Here is a 22,165-nt window from a genome sequence, read left to right on the forward strand (position 1 = left end):
TGCACATTCAATCTAAAACCATTGGGAAAAAATATTTGTAGGGGGAGGGGAAAGAAAGAAGGAAAAACACAAAAATCATTGTGAATTCATTCAATATATATGCAATCATAAAATGACAAAACTTTTTCTTGAGTGAGACCCCCTAGGTGGGGAAACACTTGGTATGGCAAAGTTCGTCCCTCCTTTACTTGTAAGAAACAGACCCTATTCACAATCCATTTTGTCATATTCCCAAAGGGGTGATAAACCAAATCTCCAAGCATCTCCTCATTACCAACACTAGAAGTGCGTGCTCTGTACTCCCTTGTGAGCGATTCAGGTTAAGGGGTCAAGAGAAATAACACTTCTAGATGTTCACAGAGGGTGACTGGGACCTTGGTCATCACATGGGACCACATTGTAAATCGGGATGAGACTAAGCTCATTTGAAAGCTTGTAAATAGATACATTTCTGGACAATAAAGTTTTTTCAGACAGACAGAGCTAAGCGGTACGGGACTTTCGTTTGTATTAATTCCGTGGCTAAGTTTTTAGAGATAATAACCCTGTAATATGAAACAGAACCTTGAAAATGAAAAAATACAATGCGCTATTCTATTCTTTTCAATGGCTTCTGAGTTGCGTAAGGCGAGTAAAATACACGACATTGTGAGCACGCTAGAGACAGAAATGCAGAAACTGTCGTGGTTACCTGGTCTCCTTGGTTACAGGCCACAACGGGTACTCTAGGGGGGTCGCTTCACGCTCTAGTGGTGATTGAAGAAAAAGCAGTGCTTCAAAGAAAGTAATCTTAGGAATACGTTACGTTTTTTCTCTCTCGGCGCTCTGGATCTCCTTCCATTACCTCTTTGGCGTCGGTCTGTGACCTGTGCTGACTCTGCCTCCTTTGACCCGGTGAAGACAAAGGTTCCGGGTCGGCTAGTTCTTTTGAAGGCAGAGTGGTCATAGACATGGGAAAAAGACTCACTAGTTTCATCAATACTTTCATGATGCGCAACTAGATTTAATTGCCGTCTAATTCTCATGATATAAAAAAGGGGTATTCGTGGAAGAAAGTCAGAAAATTAAACATAGAGAGTTCTTGTATGTCTTGACATAAAAGTTCGTTCATCGATTCATTGTATTCTCCGTTACCATTGTGAGTATGATACCGTGATCTTTTGAAGCAATTGGTGATCACATTTTTTAACAAGGATCAACTACTTTTTTTCTCAAAAATTAATGATATAGGTTTCTTCAAGCTCAGGTTTGTTGATAAGGCGTCTCTGAACTGTAAAGCATCTAGTGAGTAGATAGGTCATTTGCACATCTACTTACTGTGGGAGATGGACAGATATGGCCGCATTGGTCAATGCTCATATTCGTAATATTTCTCTCGTTTTTTTGATAGAAAGGAAGAAATATTGGTTTTCGGAATAGCGCTAAAGTTCTCAAATTACTTCACGTTGATGGGTGTTGATCTATCAATCATGTGTTCTTGAGGCTGAGCCATGGGATATTATCGTTCAGACCTCGTCTGTGTGTTTGGAGACGATATACCCATCTTTGTTCCTTTTTGAACAGTGTTCTTTCGGCATTGAAGTTTCTAAAGGGTAGAGTCTCTAAAATGACCCATTGCAGATCATCAACAGTGTGTCCTTGCTCTAGGAAGTGACAACTCATCTTTGTGGTCATTTTTTTGCATTTCACATTGCTTCTATGTTCACATAGTCTCGTCTTGGCTTTTCGTGTGGTCATGCCAATGTATCTTAAACTGCAAGGGCATGTAATCATGTAGATTACATGGGTGGTATTGCAGTTGGTATGTGATCTGATTGTCCATTTTAAATCAGGCAGTAGTTGCAATGTTTTGGTCGCTGTAGTTAGGTGACATACTGAGCAGGTGCCGCATGGAAAGTGTCCTGTTATGGGTGAGTTGTTCCATGGACCTCGTGGGATTTCATTGACAGTTTTCTCTGGAGGTCTTGTATGGACGAGTAGGTCTTTTAAGTTCCTAGTCCTTCTATTCGAGAACCTTGGTTTTGGCCATTTTAGAGATCCAGAGGTGAGGATCTTCCAGTTCTTGTTTACGATTTTCTTGATGTTATTGGACATCGTACTATAGGTACTCACACAGGTGATGAGGTCAGGTGTTGGTTCTTTTATGATGGTTTCGAGTGGCACTTCTCTCTGTTGATTTTTCGCCCTCTTTTGGCATTTTTCGATGGTCTTGATTGGGTAGTCTCTTGTACGGAGTTTCTCACTGAGTTCCCTAGCTTGACTTTTGTAATCTCTCATCTCACTGCAATTACGTCTTAACCTAAGGAATTGCCCATAAGGGAGATTGTCTCTTAATGGGCGTGGGTGAAAGCTCTTATAGGACAAGAGACTATTCTTGGCGGTTGACTTAAAGAACGTTTTGGTATGTATTGTGTTGTTTTTGATGAATATCGTGACATCCAGGAAATCCAGGCTATTTGAACTCGCTGTATATGTGAATTTCAACCACGCATCTCTCTCGTTCAGCCAATGGTGGAATTCAATCATGGTGTCTCTATCCCCTTCCCATATTAGGAGCACATCATCGATGTAGCGTTTCCAAAAGACGATTTTGTTTCGAAAAGGGTTAGAGGTGTCAAAAATATGGTTCGTCTCAAAGTCACTGACATACAGCCCTGCCACACTAGGCGCAAAGGTGCTCCCCATAGATGTTCCGTGGCACTGCTTGTACATTGTTTTGTTGTATTGGAAGTGGTTCTCAGTTAGTGCAAATCTGCAGCATTCAAGTACAAAGTGTCTCGGTGTTTTGTGCTCCCATTGTTGGTTGAATAGTAGTGTCTCTAGGGTTTCTAGGGTCTTCTGTTGAGGCAGGCTTGTATATAAGCTTTCAACGTCTAGACCAACCAATAGCATCTTATCCTCTGAGAATTGTAGGTTCTGGAGATTATGCGATCACGTTAATACCAAATCCAGCGGAGAATCAAGATATACCGCTAATCTCGATCCCTTACCAAACGTGAATGAGGGTTTCTTAAACAGTACAAAGTACTAACCATGCAATACCCTGGTTTCCCAGGACCAGTGATCCACTCTCCTATTGATTTTTTGATATATTGAGATAAGGAAGCTGAGTGGACCTAAGCCCTTCTTTCTCCCTCCTATCTGATTTTTGAGCAGTTTTATACAGTACATTTATGTGAATAATGTACTAAGAGTATATGATTTAGTACTCTCTTTACTCTTCTATCTTTATAACCTACTGCTGTTTTTTTTCTTTTACTTTATTAAACATTAAATAAAAAGAGTTTGAGATAAGTAGAAAATGGTCAATAATTGGTGTGGTTTTTACCAGAGAGTTATTGTCAGCTCTTGAAATAGGTGGTCACAGAGGTATGACAGGAGAGAAAGCTATCTGTGACTGAAGTATTCACTTTATTAGCAGCTAATGGCACAAAATATGTGTGCTCAGTGCATAATCTGGTAAATAGATTGAGGTTTTTTCAATACCATTGGAAATGTATGGAAAGAGCTAATTTATGATTATAAGAAACATTGATGAGAAGAAGACGCAGCAATATCTTCGCACAAATAATAGCTATAGAGAAGCCTATAACAGCCAAGGTGTATTTACAGTGCGCTCTTGGAAATCAAGATACCTATACATTTTGGCATTTAATTGAATGGAACTCATATTTGGCCAAAGACATACTATGTTTCTCGGTTAAATGAGAAGAAAACATTTATAAACTTTACAATGGGACCAAAATTGGAAAGTGGGGATGTTTATGTTTGTGTTTGAAATATGTGGCACATCCATTATCAGGTTTCGCCGAATTAATCAAGAACAATCAAGATGTAAAACTGTGACCATATCCTTAGAGTAAGGGTCACTGTTGGCACAGGACTCCTTTTACAGTGGTCAAGCAGTCTCACTAATCAGCCACGTAAGTGAACATCACACTTGATCTTCCATCTGCCACCAGGGCCACTGGAAGAAGAGACAAGCAATCTCCTACAAACCTGGAATGAGTAAATGTGTTTTTCCTACGCACACCAGCCAGGCAGTGGTGTATTTTGAGGCAGAAGTGTCAATGCATTTTTCAGGCTTCTGCCTTCCATTAATGGTTGGACCATTGTTTCCACAAACAGAAGATAGAAATCTCTGTTTTTCTTTCTTGATAAACTCAACCATGTTCATGTGAAGCATCTACATCATCTGCTTATCGGATTACACCTAAATACCGTGCATTGGGGGCTTGTGGGAGTGATATTTACCCTTTGCCACATAGATCTACCAATGAAGTGTTAAAATAGGGGAGAAATTGGCACTGCTGCTATTCAGACTAGACAGAGCATAGATAAAGAAAGCACGGAAATAAGTGCATAATATTCTTAGTTTAGGGTGGTGATATTAAACATATTGGACCTGAGGCACAAAGGTAACTTACACTTTTGACTAAGTTTATGCTTTTGAATAAGTTTACTACTTTTTTTGGTATTCAGAAACTGTGCTTTTGTAGTAACCCCCATAGGAAATAGTGTTACAGGAAATATAACTATTGTAAATAGTTAAAATAGTTAAACAGATACATTGAATAGTGTATATTTGCTATTTAATTGTAAAATATTTTAATAACCTGCTGTGAATTTGAAAAATAATGTAATTAAACATTTTTATAAAAAATCATTAAAATAACTTTAATTCAGTCTGTACATTACTTTAAATAATTATTAATGCACATTAAAAAAAATCACCGCCCTGATTGCCACATTCAGGGTGGATGTCTCAGCATGGTAAAGTGTAGAGAAAAATTAAACAATTATTAATTGTTACAAGTGATGTAGAGATTTGATTATAATTAATGTAATTAGTTTTAATAAAGATTTATGTTACATTATGTTGAATTATGTTATACTTAATTAATAGATGTTCTTACTGTTGCATATTTTTCAACAATAATAAATATGTCCTATTTTTACAAATTATGTTTAGAATTAATTTATATTTCTAGGTATCTTAAATAATCTGATTTAATTTAACATTCTTTCCTATTGGGTTTTATTTTAACTCCCTACCTCCATTATTTTGGGAGGGTGTTGCTATACAAGTGGCTGGACCTTTGTAGTGCTGGCCTTACTATAATATTGTAATTTACTACAAAAGTATAAGTGAAAAGGGTTGGTTACTACAAAAGTTTGTGAATAGCACATTGTAGTAGGTTTTGTAGTAGTACTACTCTGGACTACAAAAAAGAACCACAAAGTGCAGTTTGTGAATCGGGCCTGGGGTTTGTACGTTTGAAAAGTGTTAATATGCAGCTGACCTATGGGTGCACGGCATCTGACGTATAGTTAGAATACTAAGAGAAAATCCTGAAGGAATAATTTTCACTCATTACATCAGTTGTTTGAAAGATTAGTCTGAACTGTATTTAAAGACAGGTGTAAGCAATACATAAAGCGATTTGTTTAAGAGTAGTTTTTTCAATACTAAATCAAACTTAGATTAATGTTTTTTTTCAATACATACAACAACAGTGCCCTTAAATTAGTCCACGCATCAGTTCGTAGAGACATTTGATAGTGTATGAACCAGTGAGACAAAAGAGAAAAGTCTCTGTAGTTATTTATGAAGCATCAACTGTTGGTTTGTCAGGCTGATGGGGAAGGACCTGACATATGGAGGCTACACCCTAGTTATATGTTGTCATGAAATCAAATATAACTTTTCAACTTTTTAACAACTTTTATTATTATTAACTTTTTGTGATTTATTTATTGTGCACTTTTGTTTAACTTTGTTTACTGCTACCATGAAAGTTTTATGATTTCACCAGTGTCAAAGAGAAATTCACATCTCTTTCTGGTGTGTTAACGTGGTCAAAGGTAATGTGAAATCACAAATTGTGATAAGAATAGAGGCTGTATTAAGGATATGGAGCATATTTACAATAAAGTGGCGAAGCTTGTCTTTAAGCCAAGAAGGCTAACGACATGCTTCGTCACTTTAGAAATGCGGGGCAGCACCATATTTACTACAATATGGTGCAGCCCTGCATTTCCCCCTGCGCTGGAGCTAAATTAAGCTGCCTAGCGCCAACGCAGGCCCCCTTGAACCATAGTGCAAGAGTGCCTGTGTTGAGGGGAAGATTGTTTATGTGCAGGAAGATCCCCCTTCCTGCAAATAAACAATCTTTAAATGCTGTTTTATAACATCTGTGTGTGCTGCTTGATGCTGCACTCATAGAAGTTGCAAAACGGGTTTCTTTTTAAATGATAGCCTTGTATTTCACAGGTAATTTGCTGTTTCTATATATGCTGCACAAGGCAGCACACATGGAAGCAGCAAAAACGAGCATTTCTCCTTGTTTTCCTGATTAAGACCAGGATTTCCATGGCCTTTATGTTGGTGCTGCCTCCTATTTACATCACCATTCTAAATAGGGAGCAGCGTCAAAATCAATGGGTGTTGCGATGGAACGCCCATTGCCCTCCCCTTTCATGCTAAACACAGTGTGAAAGGGTGCCTTATTTACAAGGTAGCATTAAGCCACGTTAATTATCAGTGAAAGTGACGTTGTGCTGGCGATAGTGTTTTTTAAATATGTCCCTGTGTGACTTCACTTCTGCAACCCATGGCATTTTGGTGAATTACTGTCATTGACTGTTCGCATATACATACCCGAAGGACATTCTGCACATGGTGCTTGTTTTGAGCTGTAAATAAACAGTCATTTCTTAGTAGGATATCATGCACCCCACATATAATTCTTTTATTGCATTTGTTAATCTAATGAACATGCCCATTCCTTAGACTTCTGAATTAGTACCACGTAGGGTATAAAATACTTTCTGCAGTACCCATCCTAGACCTCACCTTGGATTTCTGGGTATTTCACCATGTAAAGGACTGCCCAGCGCAGGGTAATGGTGGTGGTCTCTGTCCCAGCTACAAAAAAATCAGCTGCAAGGCGGACCGTGTTATACTCACTAAATGTAGAGGCAACATCATGAGAGTCCTGAATGAAATATTAATATGCAAATTAAGTAAATGTGAAATATTATAAAAGCTTATTGTGAAGACATCATAACTTGGGGAACTGATTAATAACGTAAAGCAGTCTAGTCTTGGTCATAAAATCAAATCAACGGAAACTAGTATGTTGAATTGCATAAATAAATTACACAGATTGCAGATTTCATTTTATCATAGGTACGGATAACATTTGGTTAGATAAATTAGGGTAAGGGTATATCATAAACTATGACATGGAAGCATAATGAATGTGGATGAGTGATCATGCTTGCAGTAGTTATGGTGAGATTAATTGATTCCTTTATCCAGAAGAATGGAAGTGAAGAAAGACCTAAGAAATCTGTTGGATGGGCAGATTCAATAACCCTACAATAAGGAGTGATAGGAAAGAGCAGTATTTCCCTTTGAAAGGTGGAATGGAACAAATTAGTAGCAGATAAGAATTTTAAACAAGCATTGGCATAGCCAATAGGTCTCGTCTTTGGGACCTTGTAAGTGTTTGGTTATCCAGCAAATATCCTTGGTGCAACAACATCAACTGTTGCATGGCTAAACACTTATGAGGTCCCGAAGGCAAGACCTATTGGCTATGGCAATGCTTGTTTTGGTCTGGGCTTGTGAAATACTTTATTTCCCCCCAACCTCATGTAATTCAAGGTCCCCCTTCAATAAACAGTGCATTTTGAGGATGCTGTACAACGTGGCCAGATTGTGGAAAAAATGCGCAATGATTCAGGAGCGTCTTTTGGTAAATATGTCTCATTAAATATGCCTACCTATAAAATGACGGTCACATTTTGTTTGTATTTATTGATCTGAAATGGATTGATAAATTAAAAACCATGATACAAAACGTCACAAAAGCCATAAGTGGCAGCAGCAGCTTGCTTAAAAAAAAGTTACAAAAAGAGGGTGGGGACGGGGCAACAGAGGAGCGAGTGGGGGGTGGCAACAGGGCGTGGGAGGGGAAAAGCATCAAATAAGGGAAATCTACATGGGGTTGGGGCGAACCACATGAAGGATAAAGCAACATGGGCCAACAAGGGAATTTTTTGCTGGGCGGGAGGGCAAGCTTGGAAGACCAGGAGGGAGACAGCAACAAAGAGCGTGAGGTCCAATGTTATGCGGTTAAGCATGACCAATTACAGTACCTAGGGCATCAGATTAGCAATGAGTCATTGATGTGCGTTAGCAGTCTAAGCGGGACGTTAGCAGCTTTCCATGAAGGAACATGCATTCTCCACTATCCTGCGTGAGCATACAACAAATTTATAGCGTATAGCCTTTTGAGCAAAAAACAGAAATACAAGACAAACCTAAAACTTCCAAGATATTGGTAAGCAATAAAACTTGTGCACAAATAGCTACCACACCCCTTTTTTGTGTACAGCTTTCCAGCAATAATTACAATCCCGCGGAATGAAAAATAATATTCCTTTAGTTAGTTATTATGCATTTTTGCTGGCACACAACCACACATTGTTTGAAGTAAGTTCTTCAGCCTTATATCATATACCATTTTTTTTTTTAAAGTTGTATAAATATTGGTATGTAGAAAAACTTGCTGGTAGAGCAACATTATTAATAATAATGGTAAACCTGGTGACTAAAGCGGAGTGATAAACCCATGCTTGCAGTGAATAGTGTATGGGATGGCGTGTTTGAACCCCAGTATTTGATAGCTGCTGCACTGTTTGAAAGCGAAAGTGTTTGCCGCTGTGCTAGTTTAAAACATATTGGCCCACTGTGAGCCACGTATGTGAGTCATGCTGAAAAGCCAGAAAGATTTTAAGGTCCCTTCACCCAACAATGTAAATACTGTGAGAAGCACTACAAGGCTTTTTTTCTTTTTATCTGCCGTGCGAGTGCGTGTTGTTAAAAGACGTGCAAACTTATAATGAACACATGACAGGTCAGTTTGTTTGGTGTAATTTGACTCGGGGGGTGACAGGGAGTCAGCGACAAGGGTCTGGTCATAGAGATACGTGGTATCGACAGTACACTTTGGGAGAAAGGTATCGGGGATAGGGTGGCCATGAAATACCTTGGTGGGGTGAGGAGAGGGGAACACAAGACAGGAGGGCAAAGTATGCGTGGCTTTGCTTTCTGTGAATATTGGGAGCTGAATTGTGGATGTGGTTCTAGTCTTCCCCCTCGCTTTTCTCTTCCTCTAAATATTACTCCCTTGGACAGTAACGAAATGCTGACATGCTCTTGTGTCCTAACAGTTACTGTAATAATCCCTTCCTGCTGAGGAGCGCTTTCTGCGACAGGGCCGTTTGAGACATGATGGGCGACATATCTTAATAACTAACCTAACCGGTATGAGATAAAGGCTGGATTTTTTTGTCTAGATATTTTTTTAATGCGTGTCTGCGATTATCGCAGGTCAGATGGCACGGTGTCGCCTCTGCTGAGCACAAGAGAGTTGGGTTACTAAGAGTCCTTTGTAGTTCAGATGGCTTTCCCAGATTTAAGTGTAAGTGCTCCCAGCTCAGAATTGCCACTTTAGTCATACGTGTGTTCTCACTTAAGCACAGGGCACAAGTCCTAAACAAGCGGTCTTCAAAAAGGAGACTGAGAGGGCGGAGCGAGGGGGCGCGCTGCGGCAAAAGTGAAAGCAGCTGCAGCTTCCCGCGAGTTTAAGGGTGCCCACGAGCGATGCGCTGAGCGCATGATGAGAGAGGTAAGCCAGATTGCACCTCTGCTCATAACTGTGCGCGTAACCGCACGCTTGAGGCCACACAGAAAGCGTGTGGTTGGATTTTTGAATGCCCACTTACTAAAAGTCTCACCAGAACAGGGCATACGCTGGCTCAGGTGAGACCTAAAAATGGTATGGGCTGAAATCTCCTCAGTGCGAGGCGTTCATAATGGCAGCCACTGCTATCCGCAGCTGCAGTATAACGTCATGTCCCAAAACATAGCAACCACAAATGAATAAGTGGTCAAATATGGCTAGTAGGTGGAAATATATTCCCCCATACCTTCGAACATAACTCCTGGGTGCTGGCTGGATTACTAAAGGTAAGGAGGCTGTTTTGCCACCCGACCGCTACAGAGCTTTGTCAATGAGAGGCCATGCTCTTCGGCATCTGACCATTCCCCCCTAGCCCATGTACCTTGAGCACTATCAGATGGCATGAAATGTAGACCTACAAGTAATTTGGTGAGTGTGAATATCAATCAATCAATCATTTGTAAAGCGCACTACATACCCGCGAGGGTCTCAAGGCGCTGGGGGGCCCACTACTGATCGAACAGCCAGGTCTTGAGTATCCTCCTGAAGGTCAGCAGGTCTTGGGTCTGTTGTAGGCTCAGTAGGAGGGTGTTCCATGTCTTGGCGGCGAGGTGGGAGAAGGATCTCCCGCCGGTGTTTGTTCTTCGGATGCGAGGGACGGTGGTGAAGGAGAGGTCGGCGGAGCATAGCTGGCGGTTGGGGATGTAGAAGGAGAGCCGTCTGTTGAGGTAGGCTGGGCCGGTCTTGTGGAGTGCTTTGTGTGCGTAGATGAGGAGCTTTAAGGATATCCTCTTGTTGACGGGGAGCCAGTGCAGGTTTCTCAAGTGGGGGGTGATGTGGCCGTGTCGTGGTACATCAAGGATCAGTTGTGCCGAGGCGTTTTGGATGCGTTGTAGTCGTTTGATGAGCTTGTGAGCTTGATGAGTGAATATAGTACTCTCTATGCCTTCCCTTGGCTCAGGTGCATCTCCAGTGACAGACATGACATGCTGTATGGACTCCACGTTGGGACAATAGATTGCCAGCACCTGAAACTCTTAGGTTTATGTTTTAAGTCTTGTCCTGGAACTCTGGGGACTTCGCCTCCATTTAGGGACTGGTATTGTCCTCTGGCACTGTTCTGCCTGGTTTTCATCCACCAGCAGCAGTATTGGCATTTGATGCAGTGTCATGAAGCACTCTAACTCAGTCATGGTGGTTGCGATTGTTTGTGTGGCTTAATTTAAGAGTCTTGGAAGTTAATTGTTTCACCTGTGTTTGGGTGGTGTTCATTACCGTGATCATATTGTAACTACTAATGGTTTATAGAATAAATGTGAAAAATACATGTAATTTTTCCATAATGTATATTTTTGTATTTCATTAATTTCTGCTGTCACAAATGTAATGTGAATGTTTCTACTTAGACGCTGACATTTGGGTGTTTAATTTTGTTGTGGTATGGTTTACCACCTTGTTTTTGTGGATGAAACTTTTTGGGCTAAATTTAGCTATTGCTGGTTCTGCAGCTTGCAGTAGCTTGCATTGTAGTCCATGTGGTTTTAGCTCATACGATTTTAGCGCAGGCACTTACCCTTACGCACTGCGTTTGTCCTGGTTAAAATTGCACTCACTTTTAAACTTTTAGCGGGAGCACTCTCTTTGATAAAGGGAGTAAAGGCGCACTCGGAATGGAGCTGTTAGCGGAGTACAGTTTTGGGCCAAATAATATTTCCCCTAAGAAACCTTATCTGCTCCTTCCCCCTCCTACTCCTCATGCCCCCTGCACCACCACCCACACAGAGGCGCTTGCATAAATTTACCACCTGCTCAGGCAGTGCTTAATTTGTGCCGGTGCTTTCCGGTGCTAAGCACCGGCACCTAATTATCAGGGCCGGGTCTACACACTCAGGTGCACTTAATTATTTATATACAAGTAAAGTAACTTACTTGCTTCGCTAATGCTACTACGGGACACTTGCAGTGTAAAAGTAAAGTGTTTAACTTCCCGTCGGACTACGGACTGTACAGTGTGCAGAGTGCAGACTGTATGACACACTCGATTGTTGATGCGCATAGCGGAGACGCGCCCGCGCGACACTGTTGGGCAGGGCTTTTTGGTTCTCGCTTGAATCTCGGGCTTCGGGGGTGCAGGGCGGGGGCTGTACGCGGCAGCGTGCGTACTGCGCAGATGTTCTCAAATTGTGCTTCATTGCGCACGCCACACATTCAGTGCCACGCCGCGCACCTAGTCTTCGTGTTGGTGTTGGCGGTTCGACTTCTTCGCCGTGGCCCGCCGTTCACAAAAACTTCACAACAATTAAAACCCGGCCGGACGACGTGAGCCAGTTAGCCAGGGTCTGGCAACAGCGGCTGCACCAGGTGAGAGTGAGTCGAAGTCCAGTCAGGTTTGGAGGAGGGGATCCTTGCTCGCCTCTCAGCCACCACGCCTGCCCCGTGCTCCACCTGGCAAAGGTGCCGTCGTGGCAGTGTCTGCGTGGGAAAGCTCCCATACCAGGATCGAGCCCAGAAAATAAACACACACCCGGAATAAAAAGTGCTTTTAATTTGCCCAGGTGTGCGCATTGTTGTCCGTGACTGTACGACGGAAGCACTCACAAAGGGCAAGCCCAAACACGAGGGGTAGGGGTGGGACATTTACTCAGGAGGTGCGGGCGGCATGTCGCGGCCTCTGGGCCTGGCGCCATATATGTGTTCACAGTCACACTTCACTGCAGCTGAAACGGACTCCTCGAGTTCTGGCCTCTGAAACTGGCAGACTATCACTCCTTCCACGCCACTGACCACATGGACTCCAGTGGCCTCTTATTTATTCTCCATGGCAGACCTCGTGCACTAAAACGGTGCCTCAGTTTAGTAACCTAACCCTCATCTAATCTTACGAAGCCTGTCTCTTTCACCCATTATTACTGGCTGCAGTGGCTGCTTACATTAAGGACACTTGTCCGTCAATCAAAATACGTTATGCTCCAGGAGATGGATAGATACATGAAGAGGAAGGAAGGCCTTTGCATAAGAAGCAATCAAATAAGATTGCTGAGAAAACGAACGAATGCAAGAGGTGGGCTGGCCCAAAGCCCACTGTTAAGTATTTATATTGTCCAAATTGGCGTTAGACAACAGACAGCTTAAAACAATAGACCTTGCCAGCATCCGGAATTATGCCACAAATCCACTATGTGTGCCAATATGATGCATTGTGCCGATTGAAATTGTTTTGGGCGTTTAGGTATTCAGAGATTTTTACTTTGTGTAATAGCCAGATTTTCGTGCTCACTGGCTAGTTTTAGTCTATTGTTCACCATGAACTTATCTCTGCAGCTGTTCTCTTGAAGCGATGCCATGTGCGCTTCACAGCACCATCCTAATCCCTGAGTTTGAGAGTTTGATCATGGCTAAGGTTCACGCTGCCTCTCATCCTTCAGAGATCGTTAAAACGAGTATCAACCTCATTGGGTGAGAACTATTGCGCCCCTCGTTAAGCGCTTAGATAACTATACCAAAAGCGCTATACATGAAAATGAATAACACTGCTGCTGTCGCGTTCGCTGCAGACCTCACCTGCCCTCTCCAATGTGCCGCAGTGATAGGTGGATAAATCGCTCTATCTGAATCCCACAACCGCGGTGCACCTGCTGCGCGCGAGACCGGTCAAAAGTGAACGCGCCTACAGCCAGGGCCATGGAAGGCACAGGTTTTATAACATTGGGGCGGTTAATGCCCTCCTAAAAATACAAAGTAATACCTTGCGTCTCTTGCTGTACTCTCTCAGGTAGCAAATGAGTTTATCACCCGCCTGTACTAGGCAACTGGTAGTCAGGCCCGTAGTGTGATCCTGAGCATGCAGCCCTTCTACAAGAACCACAAGATCCTTTCCCTGATCAAATTTCATGGAGGAATCTGATAGAAGCGTTAGAACATGGGAGTTATTCCTCTGGTGAATTAGATCAGTCAGACCCAGTGACGTGGGAAGGGTGCCATGAGCCCCAAATCAAGCATGGAAAAATGCCCCCCTCCTGGATAGCAAAAGTAGTTACAATGGTTTGCAGTGTGTCCCTCACACCTCTTGGTCCTGGTGTCACTGCACGTGCTGCTCTATTGATAGCCACTCCCCAGATCTACAAACAGGAGAAACAATAATATAGTTTACAAAAAGCCCTGAGCATTTTTGCATACGAACAGGCAGCCTCCTTTTCGTATGATGGTGAGATTCGGAAGCTATCTGTCCGATCAGATGCAACTACAAAACCATACAGTGCGACGGCCCTACAGTTCAAGTGGCTGCTGCTGCCTCCAGGCAGTTGTTTCAACAGATGCGTGTCTGGATGATGAGTAATCAGACGATAGTCACGCAAATCCTTCGTCCACTTCACCTTCAAGAGAACGACGACCCACCAACACCAGCAACAGGCCGCCCACAGAAGCTGGAACAAGATCACAGCAGACCAGCTCGCCACCTCCCTGAGCCAGCACCCTCCTGCCAGCTCAGCGAACCCCAGCCAGGCCGCCGACAACCTCACGAAGTGGATCAGCAACTGCGCGGACGAACTCGCCCCACTGAGGACCCCGCCTAGCAGACCCGGCAGCAAGAAGGCTCCATGGTTCACCGACGAACTCAAGAGCTCCAAGAAGAACTGCCGAGCCCTCGAGAAAGTCTGGAGAAAGGAACCGACACCGGACAACAGGACCTCCTTCAAACTTGCCACCCGGAAACACCACCAGCTGATCCGCGCCGCCAAGAAAACAGCATTCAAGGACCGGTTGGACAACAACGCACACAACTGCAAGGAACTCTTCAACATCGTGAAAGAGCTTTCCAACCCCAGCGCAGGAAACAACGACATCACCCCATCGCAAGACCTCTGCAACTCCCTCGCTTCATACTTCCACAACAAGATCGCGGACATACACAACAGCTTCTACAACCAACCAACGCACACCATGACCGAACAACCACCCCCCACCACCACCCTCCACGCCTGGACCCCGATCAGCACCGAAGACACCATCCGCACGATGAACTCCATCCACTCCGGATCACCGACCGACCCCTGCCCTCACCACGTCTTCAACAAGGCCGACGCTGTCATCGCACCCCACCTGCGAGACATCATCAACACATCCTTCGACACCACCATCTTCCCTGAGAGCTGGAAACACGCCGAACTCAGCGCTCTACTCAAGAAACCAACAGCGGACCCCACCGACCTCAAGAACTACCGCCCCATCTCGCTCCTCCCGTTTCCAGCCAAAGTCATCGAGAAGACCGTCAACAAGCAGATGGCCGCCTTCCTCGAGACGAACGGATCCCTTGACCCCTCACAGTCCGGCTTCCGAGCCAATCACAGCACCGAGACCGCCCTCATCGCCGCCACTGATGACATCCGAGCCCTGATGGACAATGGAGAAACAGCGGCCCTCATCCTCCTAGACCTCTCCGCGGCATTCGACACGGTCTGCCACCGCACCCTAGTACGGCGCCTCAGCAACATCGGAATCCAGGACAAGGCGCTGGAATGGATCATCTCCTTCCTCGACGGAAGAACACAGAGAGTCCGCCTACCACCGTACAAGTCAGAGGCCTCCGAAGTCATCTGCGGCGTCCCTCAAGGATCATCTCTGAGCCCCACCCTCTTCAACGTCTACATGAGCCCCCTCGCGGCCATCGTACGCAAACACAACCTCAGCATAATCTCCTACGCCGACGACACCCAGCTGATCCTCTCCCTGACCAACGACCCCACCGCCGCCAGAGCCAACCTGCACGAAGGGATGAAAGAGGTAGCCGAGTGGATGACGACCAGCCGCCTGAAACTGAACTCGGACAAGACGGAGGTCCTCATCCTGGGCCCCTCACCCTCCGCCTGGGACGACTCCTGGTGGCCTCCCGCCCTGGGCACCGCACCCAAACCGACAGACCATGCACGCAACCTGGGCTTCATCCTGGACTCCTCCCTCTCCATGACCAGGCAAGTCAATAACGTCTCCTCGGCGTGCTTCAACATCCTACGCATGCTACGGAAGATCTTCTGGTGGATCCCCACCGAGACCAGGAAAACCGTCACCCAGGCCCTCGTCACCAGCCGACTGGACTACGGCAACGCCCTCTACGCCGGTACCACCGCCAAGCTTCAGAAGAGACTCCAGCGGATCCAGAACGCCTCAGCCAGACTCATCCTCGACATCCCACGAACCAGCCACATCTCCGGACATCTGAGGGACCTTCACTGGCTCCCCGTCAACAAAAGAATCACCTTCCGCCTCCTCACCCACGCACACAAAGCCCTACACGACCAAGGCCCGAGCTACCTCAACAGCCGAGTCAACTTCTACGCTCCCAAACGCCACCTCCGATCAGCCAACCACGACCTCGCCGCCGTCCCCCGCATCCGAAGAGCGACTACAGGAGGAAGGTCCTTCTCCTACCTGGCCGCCAAGACCTGGAACTCCCTCCCGACCGACCTGCGCCTGACCCAAGACCACCTCTCCTTCAGGAAGAAGCTGAAGACCTGGCTGTTCGAGCAGTAGCGGCACCCTCCCCCCCCCAGCGCCTTGAGACCCTACGGGTATGTAGCGCGCTTTATAAGTGTCATTGATTGATTTATTGATTTATTGATTGATTCGTCACACACAAGGCAGCCATGATGAGAAATCAGACGATAGTCACGCAAAGCCATCGTCACACACAAGGCAGCCATGATCAGAAATTATACGATAGTCACGCAAAACCATCGTCACACACAAGGCAGCCAGACACCATGGAATGCTGAGACCCTCCTCAACAGGAAATGACAGGGTTGATTTCCCAATTTTTTAAGGAAGAACAAGACAATGATGCTGCATAAAGCTGTAATTTGTTCGACATTTGCCCTTAATTAAAGGAAGCGTGCGTACCTATTAACTGTACAGAACTCCAGTGCCAGGTGTGCACATTGTGCGCTCTGACTCAGAACCCGATTTTACATAGAGAGACGATCGGTCTACATCAAGAGTACGTCACAGGGACACTTTTTAAAGTGGTTTGCATAGGCCCACATTTGTAATTACTTTCTTTTTTAGGTCGTTTACGACAAAGGCCAAATGCAGCGATGCGCTATTTTGCACCATTTTTCATCATTTATGCATTTGAGGGCACCAGAGGGGACTGAAGCCGCAGATCCTGTTAGAGAAGCTCTCACTGGTGTCACTCTGTCCAAAGCATGGGGATAGCAGAGTGGCATCATAAAACCTCGCCTCCAATAACATAACAGAAACTGACACCAAGTGAGCGTTGGTGTCAATGACGTTTTTCTAGAAGTGACGTCACACTGCCTTTTACTTTAATGATATTAGGAAGCTCTTCCACGTCATTAGAATGATTAAATCACCGATTTATTGTGGAATCCCTGATTTTTCACTGGTTAAGCAACCCCACCTGGCCCTTTAAGCAGCAAAATTCGTAAAGTGCATTCATAATCAATAATAACAAGCATTGGGCGCGCGGCCGTGAAAGTGACACGGCCGTGAAAGTGACATGGCCGCGTGGCTCGCGAAAGTGAAAGTGATCGCGATCAAAGGCAGATGGCGGCTGCGCGCGTGCACGCTTGCGTGAACGCAAGCGCAAGGCCACCAAAAGCCTGTGGCAGCACTTTGAAAACCCCGATACTAAATTTCTCGCAGAGCAGCGCATGCGCTGACTCAGCGAGACCTAAAAAGGAAGGGAGGATGATAGAATCAGTGAAGGATGATGAATTTATTCAGCTTTTTGGTTCTGTAAATTGCCTCATTTATTGCCTTTCACTTCATTTGGACAGCTGTGAAACTATCTCTTTCAGTAGGGTTTGGTAGACTTGCTGGGGTTGTGTTTGCAGTCTGATCCTGTAAGAACTGAAGTGAGTCCTAAGCTTGCTGAGGTTTGGTGCCCACTCCCATGTTAAGGAGGAAGACATGTTATTCACAGACGTGACCAGGGGCGGTAATGTAGGATGCGGCTTACTCTCCTTAGTGTGGAGGGCACCTATCAAAAGGTGCGCTTGATGTTAAAAAGGAGAGTGCACCGTATTATGTTTCATGTGCAGCCCCCTGCGCAGACAAAATTTTTAGCTGCCCTGGGAGCAGGGCAATCATCTGAAATATGGAGCTGCTTTAAAGATCCCCTTGCAGGTGGGTGCAGTGGGGGACTGCACCCCTTTCTACCCTCTAGAGGGCTGCCATCAGGGGGCGCACCGAAAATGCACCACATTTTAGGTGGCCTGCTGTCAGTGTTCCTCCTGACAGCTTCTTTGCCTCTGCGCACATATCTGTAATACGGTACAGAGGCAATGGGATTCCCTAATTTGCATTGAGCCACTCCCCCATGAAAACGAAGGAACACCCTCTAGTGATAGCGCTGTCACTATATGGGCTCCAGCACTATTTGGATTACAGAAAGAGTAACAGGAGCGTCAGCTGCCTTTTGTGTATTATCAAAGTGCTCCTGGGGTTCGCAAAGTGGACGTTCATACCCATTGCACGCCAGGACACTTTGCATAATACGCCCATAGGTGCTAAATTAAGACCTTAAAAAGGCATGGCCTTTAAAAGCTCAGTTGGTTTGTTAGTTAAGAGTTAAAGTTAATCAAACTATGGGAATACAGAACTTTTAATTTTTTACTCATACACTTTATTCTTCAGTTAATTTTAGTATAAATACCCATTTGCATGAGAAACCAATCAGTCATAAAGATTCCTGTTGGATGACATTTTTTCTTATCATCGCTTGGGTTTTTTCTAATGTACAAAGCATCGCCAGGGAGCTTGACCAGAGCAGCCAACATGGCAGAAGCAAACACTTACTGTTGATATTTTAGCATGGTAGAAATCAATCAAGTCCTGGGGCTCCTCAGGCACTCCATTCTCTTTGTGCCTCTGAATTTCCTTCATCAAAAATTCTTCCAAGAAGGCATTGCTCTTGAAGGCATCCTGATGAGGTCCTGGAAGATGCCGCATCAGCCAGGGGAACGCATCAAAGAGCTGGAGTGAAAGATATTGCATTGATTAAGCAGAGTGTCCTTTCTGATCATACAATCAACAAACATATTGTAGGAACTTAGCAGGATGCTCACTGAATGTTCTTGTTTAACACAATCTGAATCTAATACAGATGTATTCTGGATTATCGGTAGACAATCATGAAGCTTCACGCTCTTATTTAAGTGAGTAGGTGCCTGGGACAAGTGTTTGATTGTCTGCGTGCCTAAGACAAAATGAAATTAGAAACTGCATTGTCATAAAACGTAGAACATAAGAAAGAATCTGTTATGGTATGAACTGTACAACTACAGTAACAGTATGTAAGAACTAAGCAAGAGAACTTTAATTAAACCCAATCTATACAAGTTCTGATTCTTCTGTGTATTCTCGAAGGAAAGCCTTGCTGTTTGTGTCAAGCTGTTATGGTTGAGCTCAAATTCCCTACAGTGACTAGCGTTTATTTCTAGGTGCCATATTCTAACTGTGTTAGAACTCAGCCACAGCTCACATCACTTTTGAGGCTTCTCTCCCACACCTTCAAAGTCCCCTTGTCCATCAACCCTCCTTACTCTACCTCTTTTTCAAATGGTCAATGCTCACCCATTCTTCTAAATCCTTTAGTGCCCACCACCCACAGACGTGTCTCACAACAACAACAGATCTTTGCTACTTGTGTCCAAAAGCATTTCCTACACCTTGTTGCATTGAAAGTGGACTTGTCTCTGAGGCAGTTTCCAGAACTCCAGTGAAAAATGTAAGGCACCAAAAGCAAGTGACAGAACATCCAAGTACTTGGTGACTTAGAATCAGTCCCGAGGTCGACATCCTAAATGAGAAATACAGAATGTGGCAAAAGTGCAGGGCACCAAAAAATTAAATGTTAATAAAAATGTGATGAAGTAAGAGTTCAGAAGTGATGGAGAAAAACTGTAGCACATGTCAGAAGGGGAACTAAACAGAGTCAATGTGAATTCAATTTCAATGGCGATCTGTCCTTTACCCTAATCCTACATATGAAATTCAGAAACACATCACACTATAGTGTTCGCTCACTGTCCTATGTCTAGTCTTAATGTATGATACAATCTCTGTTGACACCTCTAAAAATGTGAAACATAAAAGCACCTATGTGAATTCCCTACATAACACCGTAAGAGAGAATGGTGCTAAAATGATCCCTGATCATGAGAACATTAATATGATGTCAGCTACTGTGGAATTTTTCTATCTCTGAGAACATCAGCCTCTCTGACAAGTGTAAACTGCCCTCTCTGTGAGTATAAACTAAACCAGTCAATATTTCGGAAAGGTGTTGGTGTGAAATTGCGTAAGATTGAGAAAATGTCATCTCATCTTTTGACTTTTGTATTCATCTCTCTTTCTCTTAAAATGTATATTTTATCCCACTTTCTCATCTAACTTCTATTTATATTCATTATCTTTCTATTTTCTCTGTCTTTGGTGGTGTGCTCCCTCTCTTTTACTTTATCTGTCATTGTCTTTGGCCTTCATTTTGGTCTTGCACATGTTGATTTCACTGAATGTGATGTCAATGTACTCCTGATAGTGCACATTTAGCAATGTCAGTACCAGTAAAAACAATGTAGATGTATGCTATGACAAATGTACGCATAATAATGAGAATGTCGGTAAATATGATATCAATGACCACCATGTTATATGTACATGTAATAACTAAGTCATATCATTGCTGTCAAATTCACCCCAGATGACCTCCTCATCAACCTCAAGTCAGAGATATGTGGTGAGACAGGCCCTGCGACCCAAACCCAAGCCTACCTATTAATAGGTCACAGATGGGGTTACACTTAGCCTGAAGACAAATGCGCAAACAGGGTACACCCTGATTGATCCCAAGGATAGGCAGTTACACCACAAACAGGTCCAAGGAGATTGACCCCAGTAAAACTCGTTTGGCCAAAAGCGTGCATTCCCAAAATACCACAAAGTCAGATGCCACATGTAGTTAGGAACACTTACCCAACCAGAACACGGCATGCACACCACACGCAGTAATCAAACGCTCCCTATGGCGGCTATCTGGACAGATTCACACTGGCCCGCTCCAGCTATCCATGAGGTCGAGAACCACCTGTGCCCCTGTATTTATGGTTCATGACTAGGCCTGGATCTACATGCTTTACAAGAATGTGTAACTATTGAATTGTACCTAAGGAACTGTATATTACCGTCCAAAATGTCTGTACATTGAGACTGTGGTCAGACACAACTCTGTTGATGCTCTTCCTTCTGCATTTAATTAAACTAACCTGTTCCTAATTTTCCAAACGCCTTGTCTTTTCAATTTGTCAAGGTAAATTCATATCCAAGCAACACACATGTAATCTATTCATATTACATGTGTGTTACAAGAGCTGGTATACTCCATTGGGGTAGCTATGTGATCTACAAACTTTAATAATAATAATAATGATGTTCTATCGTCTACTGCTGCAGTTTTTATTATACGCCTGTGCTTTCGTGGTTTAGAATACTTTTTCTTACCCGTTCCCCTCCATTTTCCATTTCTTTTGCACTTTCCTCCCCATCTCGTTTTCCCTTTCAAGTTCTCTTACTCCTTTACCTACTTTCTTATTTTAATAAATCAGTTTCTCTCTACATGGGCATTTATCTTCTTCCTAATTTTCTCTCTCTGTCTGTAACAGAAAGCTTGCATCTATGATTCATCAACTTTTCTTTCACAAGCTAACTTGTAATCTGTCTCAGGTCTCACATTGAAGTCTCTGTGCACAGGTTGCTTCCTCTGATTAACCACTCACTTATAGTATGAAGTCATCTTAACACTCACCCTGCCCCACGAGCTGAATAGTTTGCTAAGAATGACATCATTTGCTTCAATGAGCTGATGGAATTCTTTATCGTCTCTGGAGAAGCGGTGTCCAAAAACCACGGCAGAGATCACATTAGCGACAGAATGGACGATCGCCAAAGATGGATCCAGGCTTTTCCCTGCAACAACAAAAAGAAGAAACATAACTCACTCAAGTAAGGTATAATAAACCAGAGATCTGTGGGGCCCACGGCTGATCGTACCTGGCAAACTGAGGAAAACAACAGTGGACTGGAATGCTTTTCAAAGTAATTTAAGAGGTTATTTCAAGAATTCGATCCACTCCCCTTTTTTCTCAATATTTAGCAATCAGCGTTATTCTCACGTTCTCTCAGGTGCAAGGACAACCTACTAATGGGTTGTGAGATTCCAAGTGTCCGGCACAAACCAAGACATTTATTACTCTTTTTGCAATGGAAAGTTTGTTTCCCAAGCCTCCTTGACTTTGGAAGCAGTTTGCTTTGATCAGTTAAGGTCTGCATCAAAGGATGTAGTCTGATGCTAGAGTTTAGATCCGGTACAAAACAAATGCAGCCGAAATAAAGAT

General features: G+C 43.9%; 1 protein-coding gene across 1 annotated transcript in view; it reads right to left on the bottom strand.

Annotated features, from left to right (window-relative positions):
* The window catches only part of LOC146786137 (cytochrome P450 2J5-like), a 48,627-nt gene that overhangs the window by 7,271 nt on the left and 19,191 nt on the right, over positions 1–22,165 (bottom strand). Inside the window, exons 4-6 of the mRNA XM_085635640.1 lie at positions 21,577–21,737; positions 18,570–18,746; positions 6,857–6,998 (exon numbers count right to left, since the gene is read on the bottom strand). Coding sequence (XP_085491766.1) covers positions 6,857–6,998; positions 18,570–18,746; positions 21,577–21,737 — 480 coding nt within the window. The remainder of the gene's footprint in view (positions 1–6,856; positions 6,999–18,569; positions 18,747–21,576; positions 21,738–22,165) is intronic.

Source organism: Triturus cristatus, chromosome 11 (genome assembly GCF_964204655.1).
Source record: "Triturus cristatus chromosome 11, aTriCri1.1, whole genome shotgun sequence".
Taxonomy (NCBI): Eukaryota; Metazoa; Chordata; class Amphibia; order Caudata; family Salamandridae; genus Triturus; species Triturus cristatus.